Source organism: Danio rerio, chromosome 3 (genome assembly GCF_052040795.2).
Source record: "Danio rerio strain M-AB ecotype USA chromosome 3, GRCz13ab, whole genome shotgun sequence".
In the NCBI taxonomy this organism is placed as follows: Eukaryota; Metazoa; Chordata; class Actinopteri; order Cypriniformes; family Danionidae; genus Danio; species Danio rerio.
The window spans coordinates 15,641,673-15,667,086 of record NC_141023.1 but is presented as its reverse complement, the minus strand read 5'-3'; the positions used below and the strand labels follow the sequence as shown (position 1 = coordinate 15,667,086).

The window sequence follows — 25,414 nt, the reverse complement described above, 5'->3', positions numbered from 1 at the left end:
CAAACTTCTACTATAATAAAACCATGGTTTGCTGTCACAAGGGATACTTTTTAAAGCTCACAACAGTCTCTTAATTTGAAATAAATAAGCAAGAGTTAAACAAACACCGGAGATGAAAGCAAAAACTGAAATAACTAGAAGGAAAGAAGCGGCGAGAACGTATATGCACGAGAAAAAAATTGGAACCAGAACAGAATTGACAGACTTCATTAAGATAACAGAATCTTTCATTTTAGACGAACTGCTTTAAAGCGTGAAGAGTGAATATTTTTGTTTTGTATGTATATTTGAAGTCTGAATTATTAGCCCCCCTGAATTATTAGCCCCCTGTTTATTTTCTTACACAATATCTGTTTAAAGGAGAGGAGATTTTTTCAACACATTTCTAAACATAATAATTTAATAACTTATTTCTAATAACTGATTTATTTTATTTTTGCCATGATGACAGTAAATTATATACTACTAGATATTTTTCAAGACACTTTTATACAGCTTAAAGTGACATTTAAAGGCTTAACCTAATTAGGTTAGTTAGGCAGGCTAGTTAGGCAAGTTATTGTATAATGATGGTTTGTTCTGTAGAGTATCGAAAAAATATAGCTTAAAGGGGCTAATAACTTTGACCTTAAAATGGTTTTTAAAAAATAATAATATTTATTACTTAAAAAAAATGTATACAAAAATAAAAACTGCTTTTATTCTAGCTGAAATAAAACAAATAGGACTTTCTCCAGAAGAAAAAAATATTATAGGACATACTGTGAAAATTTCTTTCCTCTGTTAAACATCATTTGGGAAATATTTAAAAAAGGAAAGAAATTCAAAGGGGGGCTTCAACTGTGTATATATATATAGTGTGCATTTATACACCAGTGTGTGTTTGTTATGCAAGTTCGTCAGCAGCCAGTGATTCTGTTTCAAAGCATTGATTAACTGTTTTGTAGGTCATCCAGTTTTTTTTCCAACTGAATGGACATTAGGATTGGATCCAGAGCTTTCCTCCATTCATTTCTTACCCTTTGCTGTTTGATGGTTCGGTTTTATATAATAGGGGCCCATCCAGCCGTCCGTCAACACCTACTTCTATTCACACGCAGAGGAATTTGAGGCACAAATTGCCAAGCTGTGCTTTCATAACAAGCTCCAATGAGAACATCTGACCGTGAAAAGCCTTTCAACTGACCAACTCGATGCCATCAGATTATTCCACAACGTTTAAAGGTAAGACGATCAAATGATCTGGCTGTGCTAAATCTGCTCTAGATAGACATGATGATGATTTAAAGAAAATATTTACATTTTGGCATTGTTCACCTAAAAATGACCTACTTATTTAAAATGAGCTGAAACAACTACTCTAAAGGGTTGTTTTTTTTTTGGGGGGGGGGGGGGGGGGGGCAACTTAATTGTTTTATGTTCAATCCACTTACATTTGTAAAAACTAATAAGTAAACTTAATTCTTTCATGTTGGCTCAACAGAAATACATTGTGTGGAACCCAGCAATTTTCAGCGTGTTGACTCATTTTTAAAGTAATGCATTTGTTTTGTTTCTTCTTTTCTTTTCTTTTTTTTAAAAATTTAGTCTGGAGCTTTCAAGAAAGCAAGATCACTATAGCTAGTATAAAAGTGTTCAATTTTCCATGTGATAAAAGCCATTTAAGCTATTTTCACCTGAAACCTCCCCATCTATGGAGATTAAAAGTGCCCTATAATGAAAATCTGGACATAGTAGAATAATGAAAGATCAGTATATGGAAATGGGCATACTATGAGCCTCAGACGCCACTGTTTCCTCTTCTCATGTAAATTCCTTGAGTGTAAAAACCCGGTGGACAACAGGCCAATCAGGAGGCAAAGCAAACTGTGACGAGACTCATGGCCCTCCACATTTGCATGTACACATATTTTAGGTCATTTTTTTATTTATTTTTTTATTCATGAATGAAAATACACAACCACAATCAGGAGATTAATATCAGAGAGATATAAGAGAGGAGAAATACAAGTTACATTAATTGCACAGTGAAAAAAAACTAACAAAACAAAGAAAATAAATAAATAAGAGCATTGCAGGAAAGCTATCTAACTCAAATCAGAGTCAATAGACAACTGTTCTTCATTTAGTACAAAAAATTGGACACATTTTGTTGTTACGCATACGGAAAGATTTGAGAAGTGAGTAAACATCAGTCAGAAAATGCTGAAAAGTAGTGACTGAAGCTATGCACTTTTATTTATGTGTAGACCATTTCAATGTGGTTATGTCATTGGCCCGTTAACATTTCCTGCTTGTTATTAAACTATTTCATAACTGTAACAAGAGGTATTTCAATCGTAACTTAATGTTAAAATAGCTATCACAACGTTATTTATCAATATGTGGCTCATTTTGGATTCTCAGAAGCTACAGAAATTAAAAATGTAAAACAGGAAATACGTTGTGACCATTGTTTTTGTGTACATCCCTAATAATGGTCTAAAAAAATCCAAACAAAATGAAATAGTAGCAAATAAATTATTTTGATTTATGTATACGTGTAACCGGTTCTGCGTTGTGTTTTCTTTGTTTTATTATGGAATAACCAGTCGGAGATCTGCAGTTGTGACGGCTCTTTACTCACTGGGAATAAATCAAAAAGCACAGCTTTTACAGTGTGTCTTCGCCCTTACAGCTTTTCTCTCCCATGCATAATCAGTCCAGAAAGGGGAGAGATGGAGAGAAAGATAGAACAAAACTCCAAACAATATTAACAAAGTGACAAAACATACCTGGGAATAAATCAAAAAGCACAGCTTTTACAGTGTGTCTTCGCCCTTACAGCTTTTCTGTTAAAAGTAAAGTGCAATGCATTTAGCATTCACATGCTTCAGTTAGGCTAAAGTCAATCAAAACTTCAATTTAAGTGATGACACAAAAATAATAAAATATATGTGAAAATAAAGGTATAAATATTATTTAAACATGAAAACTAGCTATAAAAGTTATTTATAAAGTAAAGATGATTAAAGATTAATTGGAGCTTAGCAGACACCCACCTCTCCCATGCATAATCAGTCCAGAAAGGGAAGAGGCGGGGCGCAAAACAGGAAATTAAACAGCGTGAGCTCCCTTAGAAATTTAAAGGAGAAGACACACACTAACAAACACCTCAGGTACACTTACTAACACATTAGATAAAACACATATTTTGTGTAATTCTATACTTAAAGCGAATAATAATTTTCATACCTGTTACATACAGATTCTGAGTAATAACAAATAATTTTATTTGAACTTAAAGGTTGTGCAGAGGTAGGAAAGTTGTTTAAATTTCTAAACTTTAGGTCATTCATCCGGACTTGACGAGCAGCTGACGTAATCAAGAGAACAGGAGTCTGATATGCAGCTCTGAGATCATAAAAAAAGCTCTGAAATCATTAATATGCACGCCTCAGGCTCTAGTGTCAGGCCTCTAATAAGGTAACAGTGAACATTTTCATCCTTTATTTATTTTAAGTGTATATTTCACTGGCTATGGATTTGGGACTTTAATTTTGAAAACCCAAGTGCCCGAATGTTTACTGTGCGTTACTGGGCAACCACAGCACGAGGAATGTTTCAAACTCGCCCCAGGACGCAAAGTGCAAGATTTTCCACATAATACCATAAGGTATGTTTGGTTACATAATTAGTTGATTTATCGTGTTTATTGTGAAGTTAGATGCGTATGTTTTAACAAACACTTGTAGACTGCAGAATCGTGTCAAATCTCAGCTCACCTGTCATCTGTTCATGCAGAGGTTGATACTAAATCCTGGGTGTTTTTTTTCCTTGACTGTAGCTTCAAAATGCATCGCTATACATCTCTATTACTTTCTTTTGTCAAGTTTAATTATGATTTAGCCTTTATCCACAACAGATCTGGTGAGCAAAGTAGGTTAACTACTCTGATTGGGTTTATATTTGTCCATGTTCAGTTTACGTCATGCTCTGTATGTGCGTGTGCGTGTGTGTGTGTGTGTGTCAATCAGAGCAGAGCTCAATAATATTCACGACACAAACCATATATGGTCAATTATGGATTTTCTGATTCTAGGGGTATTTTGTGGAGTAATAATTCGCTTATGAATTGGTTTCTGAAGAATTTTTGATCTTACCGAAGCCATAAACATATGTATATATCAGGGAACAATTGTACTTATTAAACCAATGCAGTATATAGCATATTTAAAACTGGAGTGAATCCTTCAGAAAGTTTTGTGAACTTGTGTATAACTCAAAAAATAAATAAAGTTCTTCATTTTTTTAGTGAATTGATCAAAGCTTTGCGCAATATAGGTGGGGAAGAAATTAAAAGAAGTAAAAAGTCTTTTATTAAATAAAATACTAAAATACGCATAAAACCGTTCTTAAAGAGCCATTATTTTGCATCATAAAAGGTCATATTTTGGTTTTGGGGGTCTCCAACAACAGGCTGATATGCATGCAAGGTCAAAAATCACTTTCATTGTCTTATAATGTGCATTTATTTTACCTAATTATCCCAGTGACTCCCATAATCTATAATTATGGAGTAATAATAATTATAATTATATATATATAATTATATATTATCCCATAATATCTATAATCTATAATTTGTTCAGCGATTTATTTCTTCCCAAACCACTCCTTTGCGTGAGGCTAATCTGCTGTGATCCCCACTCTCCGCTAGTGTCTGAAGGGAAAGTGTACTTCATTTTTGGTGATGTATATTATCGACGTCGACATGTTCAAGCAAAAGATCTGAACCCAACACGATTCATTTATTTGACTCTGAGTCGACTATTTTATTAAAGAACTATTAGTTTTAAACACAGTGAACTTTCAGACTTTAACCTCAGCTGGATGTTTCCATTCACTTATTGCTGTTACACACTGTATGGAAGGACATTTTCAAAAATCCATTTAATATGTTGCAAAAATGATAGTTTGCATCACCTAGATATTATTGTCAACTGTTGTTTATGTTATGAAACATACATTTTAAATGTTTGCTTCTTGTATTTGACCTCAATCTCTTTTAGAATTAAACTGATGCTTCACGCTCGGATGTCTGCTTTGCTTCCGTAAATCGTAAATCTACTGTGATTTGATTGGTCGTCACCTCAACCTCAACCTCAACGAGGTGTAAATATAAATGTAGAGCCACACAGCTTTAAAGCAACACAAAGGTGAGTTACTAATGTAACTTTGTTTATTTTAAGACAAACCATTCCTTATATAAGTTTTATTTCTTGTTTTAACAATACAATGCGAAATATTCTTCCAAAACACACCATGGTTGCTCAGTGGTTAGCACTGTTGCCTCACAGCTAGGAGTTCGCATGTTCTCCCTGTGTTGGCGTAGGTTTCCTCTGGGTGCTCCCGTTTCCCCCTGCAGTCCAAAGACATGAGCTATAGATGAATTGAATAAACGAAATTGTCCATAGCATATGGGTTTGTGTGCGAATGTGAGAGTATATGGGTGTTTCCCAGTATTGGCATCCCTAACAGGGCATCCACTGTGTAAAACATATGCCGGAATAGTTGGCGGTTCATTCCACTGTAGTGTCCTCTGTTAAATTAGAGACTAAGCTAAAGGTAAATTAATGAACAAACACAACAAACTGCACAGACAATTTGCATTTGATCAGAAAGTGAAATTTAATTAATAATCAATAGCAACTTTAATTTACATTACAGTGATTTCTGTGTAAATACAGGGCATTCAAAACTGGCACGCTGAAAATTGGCACTATTGTCAGCATTTACACCTTCTGTGTTTTACTTTAAGCTAAACCACATCTATGCTTCCTTTTAGTTCACACGGTGAATGTGACAGCATACTTTGAAGCTTTTTATATATGGCAGACGTTTCCTAAACTCACAGTCTTGCGTTATAAATTCAGTGCTGCTTTTTACAGCTATTTCTGCACACCTGAGATCAGATTCACATTCACTGCCAAAGAGGACAGACTGGCACTTGTGATGAATGCAACAGTGCTGGAGAAGCACCGGTAAAGGCTGACTAAGGCAAGACCGCTTAAGGAGTGTTTAAGGAATGCAACTCTGGGAGTCATTTTCCTAATTACAGTTCTTTCACAGTACACCAAGGCTGAAGTTGGTACATTCGTTTTTTAGCTATTTTTGTGCACAAGGTTAACTCAAAGTAACTCAAAACTGATGATATGTTTGTGCATGCAAGAGTGCACAGCAAATACAAGCAATACAGATTCAGTGCACATCTACAACTGCTTCTTACCTACACACCCTTCTAAACAAAACGTTTTGTTCTTCTGAAAGGGTTAGTTCACACAAAAATGTAAATTTGGTCATTAATTATTCCTGATTTCGTTCCAATGTCCATCTTTCATCTTAATAACACAAGTTAAGCCATTTTATACACTCTAAACAGCTCTCTCTTCCTCCATAAACAACCCATAACATTCAGAAAAACAATAAACAAATATTCCATGTGACTTCAGTGGTTTAACTGTAAGCATACAAAAGCCCAAGAACAATTTTGTGTTGAGAAACACCTGTAAAAATGACTTTATTCACTTGTCATGTGTCAAACTCAAGGCCCACAAGGCAAATGCCGTAGATTTTTATTTGGACTGCGAGGAAAATGCGAACTTAAGTATTCGTGCAAATAGATTATATACAATGTAAATGCAGACTGGGTGACGCATTTGCTGCAAAAATCTTCTGGCAAAGTTTGAGATATTTAACTCAAACGTAAAATTCATATGAGGTGAAAAACATCTTGTGAGTAATCTAGAGTGAGTGATGTGGTGCTTCACGTTTGGTATGAACCCAGCATTATAACAAAAGTCCATGCTACTTTATATTATATATTGATTATAAACTATATCTCCCATAATGCATGCTGGTTTTGTGAACCAAATCTGGATTCTATTGGAATCAATCTATTGGATTTAAGTCAGGTGCTTGGTTGGGCCATTTCATAGCTTGGTTATCTTTCTCTGAAAGCATTTGAGAGTTTCCTTGGCTGTGCTTTGGACCATTGTCTTGCTGAAATGCTCACCATGGTTTCATCTTCATCATCCTGATAATGTAGATGTTGGACTGAAGCAGCTGATATCAATTTACAATGATTAAGAGCAGGGGGTTGCTGAAGAACTTCTGAGAGATTTCAGCTGCTGTCTGGGCTTTTACTGCCTTTATACAACTTCCTTTCTTCATGTGTTCAATACTTTTTCCCTGCGTCATTTCATTTTATTATGCATAAATTAATTAGTAATTTAATTATATTTGTTGCCTTTGCAAATATGGATTTCAGATGTTGCTACCAACATCTGGGAAAAAATTTAAAGTCTGAGAAAAATGCTGATGTGATCAATACTTATTCCCCCACTGAATTTGTTACTTCAATATGATATAATGCAATTAAGAGAAAACTATTTAACAACATGTAAGTGGGCAATTCTAACATCAGACTTACAGTTATATTTGCCCTGGCCCTTTGAAAATGAGCTTGACACCCCTGCCCTACAGTCTTCCAGGTCAGATTTTCTATATGCAACATGCTCCTAATGTTAAATACATTGTACCGGCCATAATACTGTACAGTGTACTATTGCAGAAAAGCCAGCCTGATCTCATAAGGAAACGTAACTGTTTTACATTTTGTCAGTTTAGTGGCCAATTTGTACGAATTCATAAGAGTTTAGTCTGAAAATGTAAGTTTTTTAAAAGGAGGCACCAAACACTACCCATAAACCTAAAGCCGCTTTTCCACTGCACACGACAAATGACAAGTGATAGACAGGAAGTCATTCATTTCCAATGGAGAGTAGTCTGGGAGCTGGGAGTTCCGATCATCTCCGTATGCGAAAAATTTAAATGCAATTATAGATGCGGGTCTGTTAAAATATTTGAACTCTTGCGACTAGACCGTTTGCCACCGACCGGATGTGATGTATTCCAGTGTTTTCCAAGCAGGTCTGTGTGCACGAGATGAGAAATAGTTTTTATTTTATCATTATTTTTGGAATCAGAAAAAAGGTCTATATTAAAAGAACATTTCTTTTCATAAATGAGTCATAAAAAATATCATTTTTTTATGTCGTCTCCACATTCCCTCCAAAAGTTTTAGCGATTTATGAGTTTCTAGCATTCATTTATTTAACCATGGTGAACGCACAGAGAATAAAGGCTCTTGCTTTTGAAATCCTATATTTCGGACACTGCGAGAACAGCCTCTCTCCCATGGTGCACTACAAAAGTGAAAATTCAGTGCGACAGCTACAAGGGGACGTATTCTGACAGTCTTGCCCGAATGTCGTGTGCAGTGGAAAGGCGGCTTAACCGTCTTTGGGAGATGAGTAAATCATGCTTAATTGTACAAATGTGATCATACAAATTCACACAAATTAGACACTGAATTAAAAAGTCACGAATTGCAGTGAGAATGTTGGAAAAGGAGGCAGTGGTGAGCAAAGTCATTTTTAGGTTTGGAAGCTTCATATTATTACAGTTGAACTACTGAAGTCACATGAAAGTTTTTGACAATGTTTAAAGTTCTTTTTCTGGACTTCGATGCTTCGCCCTGCCCGCGTCGCAGCAGCAACCCGCTTGCTAAAAATACACACTTAGGCCCCATTTACACTAAAATCTTTTTTAAAATGACATTTTATAATGAAAACGATCCACGTCCAAACTATACTGCTGAAAACGCACATCACGTGACCACACACACACAGGCATGGACTGCAGTGTATGCCTGCATTTGAGCTCCAGGCAGTCAGCGGGTGCTTTGAGCACAAAACCCCAGAGAGCAGTGCACGTCGGACAGTTTATCAATGATGGATCTCGTCCCCCTAATTAATTCACCGATGCTATTGCCCATCGCAATGTTTCAGATTAGACATAGTACGATGCCAAATTGGTCGACATCGCCTACTCTGAATATGAAGAAAGATTATTAGTACGTTATTAATAACCGAGTTTTAATTTTTGTGTGAACTAACCCTTTAAATAAACAGAGGTATTCTGTATGCAATCCACACCAAACGTACCTTACATTTCCCACCAGCCTCGTGTTTCATCTATGAGCGGGTTGACATTCTCCCAGGTGTATGTGAACCACACCTTGCTTATGGAGTTTCAGTAATTGTTCGAACTCGCTCGGCATTGAATGCACATTTTTCTTGCTCTCCCGATTATCGTAATAATGGTTGGTGATGGGTCGACTGTCGTTCGGATGTTTACCAAAGGGCCAAAAACCATACAAATGAACGTTAGTACAGATTTCTAGAGCCAAGCTGGCCATGATGAGCCCAGTGCTGGGGCGAACAGAGTTCAGGCCTTGCTCGCGCCAAAACTTTGTCAACTTTCTCAAGTATTCTGGATTCAGAAAAATGGGCAGCGGGCCCTCTCTGCCAAAGTCCTCCAGTGTGTAAAAGGCACGCAGGGATACAGGCGTGTTGTGACCGTAGGAGAAGGCTGGCAGCAGTAATAAGGCTTGACCGTATGAATGAAGGCTTTCCACAAATGGACGCCGCCGCTCCATAAGACCACTGTACCTGTACAGATGTAAAGTAGAAATAAAGACGTGTCTCACTATATACATTGATACAGTTGAAGTCAAAATTATGAGCCCTTTTCTTTTTCAAATATTTGCCAAATGATGTTCGCCAGAGCTAGGACATTTTCACAGCGGTTCCTTTAAAATTTATTTTTTTCAGAGAAAGTCTTTTTTGTTTTATTTTGCCTAGAATAAAAGCAGTTTTTAATTTTTTAAAACCCTTTTAAGGTCAATATTATTAGCTCTTTAAAGCTATTTTTTTTTATTATGATTGACTACAGAACAAACCATTGTTTTACAATAACTTGCCTAATTCCCCTAACTTGCCTAATTAACCTAGTTAATGTCAGGGTTGGTGAGGGGAAATGGGGAAAAAGGAGCGAGGACTCAAGTGCAGGAAAAATGGGAATTTATTAAATAATAAAAATAAAATAAAATGCAAAATAAACTACCCCGAGGGGGAAAACATTAACAAAACAAATACATACACAAACAAACTTCACTGGGCTGGCTGGTAAGGAACAGGACTGGAAACATGACAAGACAAGGGTTCAAACAACAACATGTGATGACGAACTGGCACAGGACAGCAAATGTGAGGGGTATATAAACTGTAGAAAATTAACACACAAACAGGTGAACACAATTAACTAATAATGGGTTAACAAGGAGGGTGGGACAAGACAATAGACGGGAGAGCGCATGACACAGAGAGACAACACAAGCCATGCGCTCACTTAACAGGACAAGAACATGCAGCCAATGAGAGAACTCATTAACCGCATGTTCATGACAACAAACAACACTGAAGCACACGACAAAAGCACGTGACCACAATGTAAACACAGAGCCACGTGCTTTGACAAGAGACGCAAGACACGAGCACACGATAGATAAACACCTTACAGTGCGCTCACACATAAGCAACGCACATGCTTAATCTCAGCGCCAACCAAAACTGAAACCAACTAGACGGAGGCGCCGAGAATAAAGCAGCGCGCTGCTGACAGAACAAACACAAACACTAGTACAAGAGCGCGTGCATCTGAGGGACGCAGAGCGTGCGCGGCCACATCAAGTGGCAGCGCGCACACTCTGCGTACACCCACGACGGACACAGAGACAGAAACAGGACCAGACATGAGTAGTGTCAGAGCTCTGCCACCAAAACAAGAATTTACAAGACCAAAGTGGCAGAACCCTGGCAGTTAAGCCTTTAAATGTCACTTTAAACTGAATATATTGAAAATATCTAGTAAAATATGATTGACTGTCATCATGGCAGAGATTAAAGAAATCAGTCATTAGAAATGAGTTATTAAAACTATTATGTTAGAAATGTCTTTCTGTTAATCTGAAATTAGGGAAAATAGGGGGGCTAATGATTCTGGAGGATTAATAATTCTAACTTCAACTGTATATAACCAAATGAGGAGATTACATTAATAAGAAGTATGTGTGAAATGATTCTTGGGAAATATTAGTGTTGTTTACTGTCAAGTGAAAGGGCAAATTAAAGTTAATCAATAAATCAACACAGCTAAAACTGCATTCAGCTGTCAAGAGTCTCCTCTGTGAACTTCACATACTTTTCACAGTTCAAGAGTTTAGCTGATCCTGATAAGCACTCAATGTTAAAGTTGCAAACACAACTGCTATCTTTCTCCATGAGTTTAGGATCAAGATAGCTTTGTTTTTAGGCTGACACAATTCCTGGGAAGCATGGTAGATGCCCAGTGTTTCAAAGCTCTTGAAGCGTTTTTTGAGAGCCTTTTGCATTTGATGTTCTGCCAACACATGGCCATGACATTTGGTCTAGACTTGGATTGACAAATGATGTTGCCCATCATTATTTACTTTAATAAATTGTTAATTAAAAAAATATTTATATATTTTGTGCTGATATGAGTTGTGTAGATATGTAAGAAAGATAAATGTAAGAAACATTAATTGTTCATCAATTAAATTATACATATTTTGTGTGTTTTGTCATAACTTTATTATCGCAACCATTGAGCCATTTCATTTCCCTTCAAACAAAGGTTCTAAAAAATCATGAGTAAAAATATTTGGCACATTCTCCACAGATCTTCACAGATTGTTGAGCCTGTTTTTACTTATGTAAAAGTGTGTGGACTATATTCAGTTTTTGTATTTATGTTGGTTATATCATAGATTAATTAGCAAAAATCAAAGATGATTTGTACACAATGCAATTTGTAATGAAATATTCTTTATATCTTTTAGCAGATATATTATATGAGAATGATTACTGCTTTGTTTAACAAACAAGTTGTTCTAATTGGATTTTTTTTTATTTAAGTTTTTTTTTTTTTTTTCCGGCTCCTATATTCAAAATTATTCAGCATAAATCTGCAGTTATTTATTTATTTAACAAAAATATGGGCAGGAATAGAAAAACAAATAAATAAATTCTGCAGATTCTGTTGGCCCTCTTATGTCTGATTGGCTCGAGCTCCTCCCTCCCGGTTCCCACCTTTCGTTTAAAAATAATGGCTGCTATCATCACCTGCACACTGAACACCATCAGCTGTGTGCTAATGCCATGGGATATCAAGCGGGTTTAAATTCTATCGAGTTAAGATATGGTTTCATTTAATAGCAACCACAGTATTTTAATGGGATAATTTTTAAAGATTGGAATTTAGTAGAATGAGCCAGCTGAGGCTGAACCATAGTCCTAAGCTTCCGCAGCTAAACAGCCGCAGAAAGTATGGCACTACAAAAACGTTTTAAAGTATTTAAAACACATATTTCTACACTTAATGTGGTAACACACTCAAGCCATATACATTTTAAACATAGCACTGACAAAAAAGATAATGTGTACTTAGACATTTTCAAATGGACAGTCCCACGAATGCTGTTTGTATTTGACTCTCTACAAAGAATTCATTGAGTTGAGTCATACGTTCGGTTATGTTTTATAACTTATGTTTTCATATATTTTCAATCATCTATAAAAGACTTAATTGGTCATTCATTATATAATCTGACCACACTGGGGTGCGTTTGCCGAAAGCAATTATGGTCACAAATTCTCTCATTACAAACAGTTCAACGAATTTGTAATCATAGTTGGCTAACGTTAGTTATTCAATAAAAACAACTCATTAGAGTTGTGAGGCGCCACAAACTAGGAAAACATTAAAATGTTGTTCTGTTTTTGTGGTCAACACAATAACTTTACACATGCCTCACTCATCTTGATAATGTTATAAAAAAATATTTATATATTTTCAGGGGATACATTTGGACATCAATTTACATTGTAGTTACCTCAAATTACATTGGTGATTGGTTAAGTAACCTCTAAACATACATATCTAAATTTGTTGTAATACTTTTCGAACTCTTCAGAAAAATTATTAAAATTTTAAGGATATATATATAGGATATAATAAGAATATAAATAGGATATAAATATGAAGGATTAAAATATTACAAAACATTATTTTCTAGCCTATATAAATATGATAAACCACTGCTTTTATGCCTCCTTCATCTCGGGAGGCTTTTTCAGTTCATTCATAACAATTTGCTTTTGTATAATGTTAGTATTATTAGCAGTATTATTTATTATATCCATATTTATGTTTGTTTTATTAAAAACAAGCTTAGATTTGCCCACCTGCAGGTTTTAGACCATATGGGGCACAGCAGATATAACTCAGGTTTTTGAACACACTTTGTTATTATTATTCATTTATTCGTTTGCTGGAAATTAGAACTGAATTTAGAAATAGTTTTGAAACAAGTCTTTGCGCTTAACAAACGAAATTAATTACTTATAGGCTAATTGATGTCTGTGTCCAAAGGTTTCCCTATCCACGAGAGCGAAATGAAAGATAATTTATCTGTCATTCTCGCACGGTAGATGCTCTGTTTAACTGTTTTCTTGCTAGTGAAATGCTCAGTTTTTCCACTTACACTTACTTTACGTCATGTTAATAGCAAATGCGCTTATGGTGCGACGCAACTGGCTCTTAAAGGGAATGGGAGATGAGACTCTGATTGGTTTATTCTCAAAACACACCTATAACTCTTTAAGAAAATAAACTCAACCCTTTTAGATCATGCGCCACGGCGCAAAGCGGATTTTTTTGTCTTCATATTAAGAAAAATTCATTCTCACACACCCTGAAAGTGTTTGCGCCCTGCGTTTTTTGCTTTGTGCATGGACCGTCAAAATAGAGCCCTGGGTCTTTCTGGACTATACAATTCCAATAAATCATTGACTTCTGCATTAGTTTCAAAAACACAGATTTCTTCACAATTTAAAATGGCGTCTTTGAATATCTTTTCTGCTGAAGATACTGTTGTCCTAAAAAACAAATTGTACATATACCTTCGGAATAGAATAGCCGAAAATTTTGGCAGTTTTAAAACCTTGGCTTTTCTAAACCGTGGTAAACCCTAAAAACGGTTATTGTCAAAATATCTTCAATTGCTTTTTGACAGAAGAAAAAAACTCATAAAGTGTATAACCCGTTGAGGGTGAGTAAATAGTGTGTACATTTTTATTTTGGGGTGAACCTCAATCACAGACTTACTTCTCATGTAGGATGCTGGGATTTGCTGTGACAAGATTGGTTTTGTTTCCCACATCTTTCTCATATCTGTCATCAAGTGGTGGAAGGTTGCATCTAAAATACAGGGGTTGATTAGGATTAGTCCATGGTTACTGATAGGAGATTGATGTAGTAACTGAGTAACTGTCATTAAAACCTTTTAGCATTTATATGACTTATGCTGAAGTGGATTATGATCATTTTGATAATAATGTAAGCAATAGTTCACATGGGGTGATATGAGACATACCTAATGACAAACTGGGCTGAATTGATTTCTTCTCCACAACTGCTATTGGCCAAAACGCCTCCATTCCCCACTACAGCACATGACTCCCATGTCGCATTTCCAAATGGTTGTTCCTACAAAACACACACACACACAAAATATAAAAAATACAAAATCATCTGAAAAACTGTCATCAGTTTTAAACTTTGTATACGCTACCTTAGCCAAGATGTTGTACAGGGCTTGGGTCACCTGTAGTGGCTTTCTTCTTTCGCCATCATAGACAACATTTGACCCCAGAGGAGTGTTATTCTGTGTGACCACAGCTTTAGACACAGCATGGCATTTCTCATTTAGTAATAACCTGGAGAGAAACAGAAATGCTACGTTTATGATTCTCTTAATTAAAAACATCAGATCTAACTTTAAAAAGATAGTTCACCCAGAAAAAACTTTTTCTCACTACTTACTCCCTCGAGTGGTTTTAAACCTTTATGAAGTTCTTTCTTCTGTTGAACACAAAATAAAATATATTTGGAAAAAAAGCAAAGGTAACCATTGATTTCTATAGTATTTCCTTTTCTAGTATGGAAGTCAATGGTTACAGGTTTTCAGCATTCTTCAAAATATCTTCTTTTGTGTTCAACAGTAGAAACAAACAAAACAGTCTTTTTACTTTTAAACGGGTTATCGTTTTACCTGAATCTTTTATAGTTTGCCTCGTGTTTTTTCCAGCTGTTTGAATAGTTTCCCAGTGCTTTGCCAATGATTACACTGTCTCTGAAAGCATTAAACACACATACAGATAAAATCATAAACTCTGGTGTTTCACAAAAAATGCATTTACATTTAATCAGACAGTTTATCCAAAGCGACCTACAAGTGACAACAGTGGAAGTAATCAACACAACCAAAGAACAACAATATGTAAAGTCACTCTAATGTAAAGTCCTATATCATCCCTTCATATCAAGTTGCACAACATAAAGAGATAAAGGCAAAAATTGCAATTATTTGTTTGTTTGTATTTTTAATGATAATCAATAAATTTTTAATTAATGCCATGCAATTGGTTGTTATTTCATATATGGACATCGACACAATTCTAACATTTTTGGCTCTTTACAATGGATTGAAATTAAATGAATAATATGTGCTTAAACTGCAGACTGTCAGCTTTAATATGAGGATCTTTACATCCAAATCAGGTGAACGCTGTAAAAATTTCAACAGTTTGCATATTTGCCTCCCACTTGTTAAAGGACCAAAATTATGGGACAGAATAGAATAAATCAAACTTTCACTTTTTAATACTTGGTTGCAAATCCTTTGCAGTCAATAACGGCCTCAAGTCTGGAATGCATAGACATCACCAGACGCTGGGTTTCATCCCTGGTGATGCTTTTCCAGGCTTCTACTGCAACTGTCTTCAGTTCTTGCTTTTTCTAGGGGCACTTTTCCTTCGGTTTTGTCTTCAGAAAGTTAAATGCATGCTCAATCGGATTCAGATCAGGTGATTGACTTGGTCATTGCATAACATTCCACTTCTTTCTCTTTAAAAACTCTTTGGCTGTTTTTGCAGTATGCTTTAGGTCATTGTCCATCTGCACTGTGAAGCGCCGTCCTGTGAGTTCTGAAGCATTTGGCTTAATATAAGCAGAAAGTATTGCCTGAAACAGAATTCATCCTGCTGCTTTTTTCAGCAGTCACATCAACAATAAATACAAAAGAACCATTTCCACTGACAGCCCTAATTTGCCCACGGCACAGCACTAATACCACCATGCTTTACTGCTAAGGATCATGAGGAGGTCCTTTTCTTCTTCATTCTCTTCTCTTTCCATCACATTGGTACAAGTTGATCTTGTTCTCATCTGTCTATAGGATGTTGTTCCAGCCCTGTAAAGGCTTTGTTAGAACTCTAATCTGGCCTTCCTGTTTTTGAGGCTCACCAATGGTCTAAATCTTGTGGTGAACCCTCTGTATTCACTCTGGTGTTGTCTTCTCTTGATTGTTGACTCTGACACACATACACCTACCTACTGGAGAGTGTTCTTGAACTGTTGTGAAGGGTATTTTCTTCACCAGGTAAAGATTTGTTTGGTCATCCACCATAGTTGTTTTCTGTGGTTTTATGGGTCTTTTGGTGTTGCTGAGCTTTTGTTAGAGGTTACTTTTGGACCCTTAACAAGTGGGAGGCACATATGCAAACTGTTGTAATTAGTTTCATTTCAAATCCATTGTGTTGGTGTATAGAGCCAAAAATGTTAGAACTGTGTGGATGTCCTAATATTTGTGGACCTAACTGTGCATCAATATATCCAATCATTCTTTGTCTTTTTTGGAGGGTCATATTGTAGCCACTTTTGTGAAAATTGTCCCTATTAAGTGCTTGACTTTCACTCGAATTAGCTGCTAAATTACCCAAATTAGTAGTAAAAAAAAAAACATCCATTCCATCACCAAAAAATACTTTGTAGTGTACATCTTTCAATACATCTGAACGGCTAAAATTGCTGGATTTTATTGTTCTATCTGACATTTCTGTCAAAATTTTGTGATTTGCATAATCTTACGCTGGCAAGTTATTTACATTATGTGCATTATTTATTTATTTATTTAAAGTGTGATTGAAACTTCATTTCCATATACATTTTTCTATATGGAAGGAAAAATCATGAAAAGAAAATAACTGCTTAATTTTTCAAATCCATTGAGAATGCCTATTGTAACTGTACATTGTAATTGAACACATCACAAAACGTACCTATGGTGACTTTGATACATTTTTAGTTCAAATAGGATACCAAAATATTAAAAACTAAATCCTCATAATGTGAATAAAACTAAAATTGGTTTTGTTAAAGATAAATAGTTAGTCTACATGTTTTTCTTAGATTATTTGTGTATTGCAACCATCCTAGTATTGTGAAAAGCCATGCTGAAAATTGCCAGTCAATATTTTAGCTGACGAAGTCTGTTATAGCACCACCCAGCGGCCAAAAGCATTTTGCAGAAAATGTGGCGGTGATAGGAACACAATGACGTGTAACCAACTGTGTATATAAATATAGAATTGTGTTTTAATCAAAGAAGATAGAAAAAATAGATCAAAACAATGTAGTTATTAATTATATGCAGTGGTGGAAAGAATACTGGAAAACTATACCTAGGTAAAAGTACTATTACTTGCCAAAAAATGTAGTGCAAGTAGAGTAAAAGGATCTGTTGTAAATATTACTTAAAGTTTGAGTAAAAAGTAGCCCTTTCAAAAGTACTCAAGAGTAGTGAGTATTACGCTGTAAAAAGATGATGATTTACATGTAATTTGTGGATGTGTAAACGTAACATTCTGTAGTGCATTTAGTTACTGCCTAGCAGGCACATCATTAGATGTTAATATTAGGTTAGATTTAGGTCGTGATGTAAGGTGACCAAAATTCAGTGTTTAAATGAATTGAATTTAGATTCAATTTAGATGTCCAATAACAACGTCAAATGACGTTGATATTTCGTTGATTTTAGGTTGTGTTGGAAAGTGACCAAAATCCAACGTCGAGCCAATATCTTAAGCCATATGGATAACAAATGCTGACATTTATTAATCAGGAATGACAACCAAAATCCAACATCTGATAGACGTCATAGTGGTAACGTCCAGACAACGTAAAGCTGTAACATCATTAGATGTTGATAATTGGTTGATTTTAGGTTGACCGTTGCATATTGACGTCAGCCTGATATTGGGTTCTGATGTCAACCCATTTTTCATTTCCAAACAAAATGCAACTTCCCCACAATGTTGGAGTGCTGTGTGTTTAAGGCCATTTCGGTCATCACACACTAAACATCCATCATCTTTACATCAGTGACATGAATCTAAACAGTCTTTGGGTCATTGCGTGTAAAGATTTTAAACGCCTTCTTTTGGACACGTTTAATGCTTAACAGTTTGCTGTTTTTTTGGTTTAGATCTAATGTTTACATTGGGCGTCTGCCATGCTGATGAAAAGACATCATGCGTTATGATGTCCAACAGTGAGTGATTTTGCATACGTACTTGCATGCCTTACAAGATTGTGTGTTGGAGGCTTTTTGAGGAATCCTAGATGCAGGATGAGGGATTACATTACTGTGGAGAGAAAGAGATTTAAAATGAACAAACAAGCAAATAGAACCACTCTAATATTCTAGTGGGGATTCAAAGAACTGTTGCAGAATAATAAGCACCGCAAATGTCAATCTTAACTTGGGTCGGAGGAATAAATTTATATGTAGACAGACAAGCTTGCAGCTCACATAATAGCATACTGCATAATCACATAGTGGATAATTACATAATGGGTAATTACATAATGCAGTTAGCTCCTATTTCCTTGAACATCTGTTATGGGCAGAGCAGACAGCCCTTCTAAATGTGCTGGGGGTTTATACTGACTCTTTCTGTATTGTTTAGCCAGTAGGTGGCGACAGAGGACTGTTTTCAGTATGTTACTCATTTATTCAAAGTCATTCTGTACCAATTCGAAAAAAGGATTCATTAAGAATGAAACAACTGACTGTCTTAAAGAGATAGTTCACCTAAAACTAGACCTGTCACAATAATCGATATATCGACTTCTCGTGCAATACTTGGACACAGATATGGAAAGTAACAAAGTACAAAAAGTATTTTTCTGGTATCACTACTTCACTCCACTATTTTTAAAAAAAATTTTATTATTACTTACATTTTTACACAAATATCTGTACTTTCTACTCCTTACATTTTAAAATCGGGCTTGTTACTCTTGTTTTCATGTGTTTGGTGGCGCGAGCTATATTATTTCTTGTCATTACGCAATTTGTGCGCCTTTTTGAGGCAGTTTGTCTATTTTTGTCATTGCGCACCTGCGTGGCTTTTCAACCAAGGCTATCACGCACTGTACACTGTAAAAAAAAAAAAAGTGTAATTTTACGGTTTATTTCCGGCAGCTGGGGTGCTGAAAAAAAACTTTAAAATGACGGCTGTCGAATTACAGAAATTTATCGTAAAATAACAAGCAATAAATTACAGAAATGTCCTTAAATTTAAATATCTGCTAAATTTCTGTAATTCAGCCTCTGTTATTTTACAGTAAATTTCTGTAATTTGACACCCCAGCTGCCGGAAATAAACCGTAAAATTACGAATCATTTTTACAGTGTAAGTAAGCTAGTTTATGAAGATTACTATGAGAAAGGCTAGGATGACTACCAGATAAGACAAAGGGAGTTGCCGAATCTAAAATGACTGATGCTGCTCTTGGTTGCAGCTGGAAGGGCATCCACTGCGTAAAACATTTGCTGTATAAGTTGGCGGTTCATTGTGCAGTGGCAACCCCGGATTTATAAAGGAACTGAGCTAAAAAAAAGAAAATGAATTAAAGATGCTGCCCTGTTTACACGGTAATAAAACACATTTTGCTTGATCAGATCACAGGTAAACAAGAGAGACACATTTTAGTTCAAAAATATGCCATATGCTTAAGGTAAACAGTCTTTAGTCCACTTTCGATCATGCTGCACGGGATTTCTCTGGTTTATCAATCTAATACCACAAAAAAAGTGTTTGTTTGAGATTGTGTTTTGAGATTTGTATATTTAGTATTAAAACAATCAAATACTCTATAAAAACTTTATGCATTAAGATTTAGTTCCCATTTTTTCAGATGAATTCATATTTTCTAATACAGAATTGATTCTGTTTACCGTTTTTTTTTTATTTACTATATGATTTTACATATAGGCATATTAATCTAAAAATTATTTTTTAACAAATGCTTTAGCAGAACAAAAGTATCTATACGGGGCAATTTATAATAGAAATATAATGCAAAAGATCCTGAATTTATCATGTGCGTAAAGGATCATGCACAAGTTTTGTAGTTTGTAGTCAGGCTTGTGTATGTAGCTTAAAGCATAAAATAAATGTATTAACAGAGTTAATGTTTATTTATTAAATAAAATATCCACAATACCCTGGAAAAAAAACTCTAAAATAATAAGTTATGTATGTGAGCTGCTAATGCAGAAAAAGTTGTTTGCAGTCAAATACGATAAGTATTTATTTTATCAATATAGTCAATATAAATATTCAAATATAAAATTCAAAATATTTTGGACAGAATTCAGTGTAAAATTTAAGTCATTATTCATAACGATAGACAGGCCTACAGAATTATTTTTAGAGTGTATGAACATGAATGGCAGCTGTTGTTCTTGATCTAACAGCTGCAAAACTACATGCTAAACGCTGATGATGATACATGGGGGAAAACCAAGCGGTAACCTCTCGCTCTCCCTCGAGAGGCCAATACAGAAGTAACTAAAACTGAAATTCATCGAAATTCCGCTAGTCCTGGCTCCATAATAGAGCAAAGTTTAATTGAGCCCACTGTTAGAATGGCCAACTTTACAGCAGACAAAAAGGTGTTTACAACCTGGTACAAAAAACGATTTTGGTTAATACAGCTAATATTACCCTTCATGACAACTGTGAGGGGGGTGAATTTTTTTTATAACTCATCAGTTTCATTTATTTAAGGTTATATTAAGTTTGCATAATTAAGGGAGTGGCCACTTAATTGACAGTTAGGTCCCGCTGGTCGCCGTCACGTCACCTCAGCTGACTCCGGCAGATTAGCCTCTGATTTCAGCATATTCATCATATTTTTGTGTTGTTTTATGTGGCTTTACACAGTCAATTTGTTCAATTATCAGTCTATTGCAAACAGCCAAGCACTAAAGTCAGAAAAGTCTTTGTACAATGACTTGTGAGACCAGTTCTGTTCCCTATCTCTTCGCTTCTTACTTATCTTTCTTCCTGTATATTCCTATCTTAGTTTTCAATTTCTATCTCTCACATTGTCTGTTACTCCCTATTATCCGCACCCACACTCTCCATCTCACTTTAACTCTGTTTGCAAAATACAGCCAGACGTCATTCAGGCAGCCAGAGTTCAGCCCTTGGGTCAAAAAAGGAGAGAGAGGGTGATAAATTAATTTGGCCTAAAATACTATTACTTAATAGGCAAGTAGTATAATTTAATATTTGACTAGATATTTTTCAAGACTCTTCTATACAGCTTAAAGTGACATTTAAAGGCTTCACTAGGTTAATTAGGTTAACTAGGCAGGTTAGGGTAATTAGGCAAGTTATTGTATAATGATGGTTTGTTCTGTAGACAGTCAGAAAAAATACAGCTTAAAGGGGCTAATAATTTTGTCCTTAAATTGGTGTTTAAAAAATTAAGAACTGCTTTTATTCTAGCCAAAATAAAACAAATAAGACTTTCAGACATACTGTGAAAATTTCCTTGCTCTATTATACATCATTTGGGAGATATTTAAAAAAAACTAAAATTCAAAGGGGGGCTAAAAATGCTGACCTCAACTGTATTTTGAGAAAATATAATGGTTACTTATTTATCTATATATACTTGTATTAATGGTTACCTGTTTTCTGCTTTCTTGAAAAACATATTTTTGTGTTCAACAGACTAATGTAACAGATAAATGTTTATAAAAGTTAATAAACAGTGAATAGTGAGTAAATTTAGGGTGAACTATCCCTTTAAAACGGTTCCTCTGAGCAGTTTTCTCTAATCACATTCGCAACACAAGGTCCATCTCTGAGCTTCAAGCAGAGTTCATGTCCCCTAAGCAAGCAGTCATATGCAAACAACCGTGGGCAAGCTTAAAGTTATCTTGATAAAAAAAGAAAAACTACTGGCAGATTTTGTAGGCCACACAGATGACTTTAGACCTTCTTAACTCAGGGTAGAGTCTAGTTGTAGGTTTACACGTTCTGAGGCCTGTGTGGCAATTTAGCTTTATAAAGTTACTGTAGTGATTCACTATAATCCAATTCAATTATGCTTCTCTTCAAGTAAAATTGAAGCCTTCAGTTTGTTTGTTTCCTGTAATTTGCCATCTACATAGTAGAAACTTAATTCGGCTACCGTGAAGCACCCAGTGATTTTGTGCTGTTGTGAATTTCTCTGGGAGTTTAATCTCCCACATGCCTTGTAGTGATTAAAGGCTGCTGCTGTCAGTGTAACGGCACATAACAAGACAAAGGTCACAAGCAAGACACCAAACAGCCATAGTTAATGAGATGGCTGAATAATTATATATTTCCTTTTGATTTTGGTTATATACAAAAACTACTTGCATGTTTTATATTTGGTTATGAATATACTATGTGCTACTAGTGTGATACTAGTGTTCTTTTACTTCATGATGAGGCCAAAACAAAGCTGCCCCTGCGGGAGTGCCTATGTTTGTACTTAAAGGCTCTTATTACCTTAAAGGTTGCTATTAGTACCTAAAAAGTACAAAAGTGTACCTTTTAGAAAGGTTTGACCCCAGTGAGAGTTGTAGAGTCACTTTTGACAGTGTATTAGAATGCAGTTAGAAATCCCCTATAATTTCTAGTTTTGAATTGAAGACACAAATGAATTGTCTGTTTGAAAGGGTATACAAAACTTTTTTTATTTTGTCTTAATTTTTTCTTAATTTTTATTATTAATATTGTTTTTTGCAAGCATTTGAATTTAAGAAATCAGTATTCGGGCTAGGGATGCTCATTTTGGGTAATTTTCCCAACCAACAATCGCAGTTCATTAACCAAATATTAACCGCTAACCGATCAGATTAATATAAAATTATTATTTAATTATTAAAAAAAAAACTATATGTCGATTATGTGTCTGACACATTAAATATTGCATTTTAAAATATTGATTCATTTTACCATGCGAACAACAGCATACAGAACATCACACAGCATACAGAACTCGACCATCTGATTTTACTGTAGAGTTTGCACGCTTTCAGTTTCTCTGTCTCAATTGCGGCAAGGTGAGATTGTGTTTTGAAATAGTGAAACTGTCCTCAGTTTAGCGTAGCCCGTGTCAAACTGGCACAGAAATATCAGTATATCAAGGCTTCACTGAAAGTCTGATCAACCTACCGACAACGGGGGACAATAATGGTATTAGAGATTTTAAAGTTAATTAATATACAAAATGTGAAATATGTTAAGGTACGTGTAGTTGTACTTGTTAACGTCTTGCAAGTTAACAAATGCAGCAAAACTTGTCTGTGTTAAAATGTGACAAGCAATTTTCTTTTTGCACTTTTTATGAAGCTTCATAGAAAAAATATGTTAAGGGACTTGTGGTCGTATGTGTTAACGTCTTGCGAGTTAACAAATTGGCTGTGTTGCATGTTTATGCAGCAAAACTTGTCTGTCAAACCTCGACAAGCAAGATATTTCTTTTCGCACTTTTTATTTAGCTTTATAGGCAAAATAAATTAAGGGAAATAAATGAGCCCTTTGAATTATTTTTTCTTTTTTCAATATTTCCCAAATTATGTTTAACAGAGTATGTCTGAAAATATTTTTTCTTCTGGAGAAAGTCTTATTTGTTTTATTTCGGCTAGAATAAAAGCAGTTTTTAATATTTTTAAACACCATTTTTAAAGACAATATTATTAGCCCCTTTAAGCTATATATTTTTTCGATAGTCTACAAAACAAACCAACATTAAACAATAACTTGCCTAATTACCCTAACCTGCCTTGTTAACCTAATTAACTTAATTAAGCCTTTAAATGTCACTTTAAGCTGTATAAAAGCATCTTGAAAAATATCTAGTCAAATATTATTTACTGTCATCATGACAAAGATAAAATCTCCCTGTTAAACAGAAATTGGGGAAAAAAATAAAAGGGGAGGTGAATAGTTCAGGCGGGCTATTAATTCTGATTTTAACTGTATGTGTTAACGTCTCGCGAGTTAACAGATAGGCTATGTGTTACAAGTTTATGCAGCAAAATTCGTCGGTGTCAAGCAATTTTCTTCTTAAACTTAAACTTGAAAAACACAAAATAAACTGATAATAATATTGACTGTTTAATTGATACCATTAATTGTTAAAAATGCATTCTTTTGGTTAACGGTTACTTGCAATAAGAGCATCCCTGATTCAGGCAAACATATGCAACTTTCAATTATTTACTCATGTGAAATGTGATTCTAAACTTCTGAAACAGAACAAACAATCAGCATCTAAAGTCCAACTTTTAGACCTGTCCAGCATCCTGAAACATTGAACCATTAACAACAACAAAAAAAAACATTTCAGTATGCATCATCTTTATGCTTCTGCATAAATTCTCCTGTAATGATGACACAATATACTCTTTTGCTAATCAGATGCCTGCGGTGAAACGGTTTCCTGACAGCACAAAGATTAGAAATGTCTTATAAAGATTTATTGATAACTAACTTGACTTAAAAAGACTTCCTTCAGTCATGGTGGTCTGATATCTGTTAACACTCTGGTCTTTTCAACTTTACTCTCCAAATAAAAGGGTACACACAAACGCTAAAACTGAAATACTCACTTGTTGGAGATGAAAATCCAGAAGGCCACACTGCAGAAAGAGCACAGAAGGATGACAGGAAGCAGCCAGCGCATAAGAGTCCTCATAACGCGCATCCACTCTTACACACGGTCTCGGTGGCACACATATCCGCGGACATGCGTGTGCTCTCATTCAAATGCAGATGCTGCTGCCGCTCTCTCTGTATTTTACAACTCTGCCGGTTTCTTAACGACTGCACCCTTTTCTTTACTCTCTCTCTCTCTGTTTCTCTCTCAGACTGTTAATCTCCTCACTCTCCCTCCCTCTGCTTAATTTAACTGCCCCTCGCTCTCTCTCTCTCTCTCTTTCTCTTCTTTTCTCCACTGACAGGCCTGGCTTTTTATTACTCAATCCATCAGCCTACTTTTCTTCTCACATGCACAAGAAGAAATTTCTCCGCTTCTTTCCTGTCCAGTGCATTCCTTTAAGGCATCTTCTTATTTTATCCCCAGCTCTTCTTCACCTCATCCTGTTTTCCATATTTCCTTCTTTCCACAGAAGCTGCTCTGACTTTCCTTCCGTCCGTTTCTCCAGAATTCTCAAGCTGTTGCTTCTTCTCCTGCATTCTCAACCCCCTCCCCC

General features: G+C 35.4%; 2 protein-coding genes across 3 annotated transcripts in view; one reads left to right on the top strand and one right to left on the bottom strand.

Annotated features, from left to right (window-relative positions):
• Positions 1 to 3,579: 3,579 nt before the first annotated feature.
• Positions 3,580 to 25,414, top strand: part of bckdhbl (branched chain keto acid dehydrogenase E1 subunit beta, like) — a 46,414-nt gene continuing 24,579 nt past the window's right edge. The window contains exons 1-2 of one of the 2 annotated variants that reach the window (XM_087244141.1): positions 3,580 to 3,655; positions 5,052 to 5,198. The gene's annotated coding sequence lies outside the window, so the exon portion shown is untranslated. The remainder of the gene's footprint in view (positions 3,656 to 5,051; positions 5,199 to 25,414) is intronic. The other variant, XM_087244144.1, reaches the window with a different exon arrangement.
• On the bottom strand, positions 5,652 to 25,411 carry st8sia6 (ST8 alpha-N-acetyl-neuraminide alpha-2,8-sialyltransferase 6). Its single transcript, XM_087244139.1, has 7 exons — positions 24,812 to 25,411; positions 18,438 to 18,509; positions 15,077 to 15,157; positions 14,597 to 14,741; positions 14,399 to 14,511; positions 14,131 to 14,223; positions 5,652 to 9,554 (listed from the first exon to the last, which is right to left on the bottom strand). Exons 1-7 carry the CDS (start codon positions 24,904 to 24,906, stop codon positions 9,074 to 9,076), a joined length of 1,080 nt encoding a protein of 359 aa, XP_087100265.1. The 5' UTR covers positions 24,907 to 25,411; the 3' UTR covers positions 5,652 to 9,073.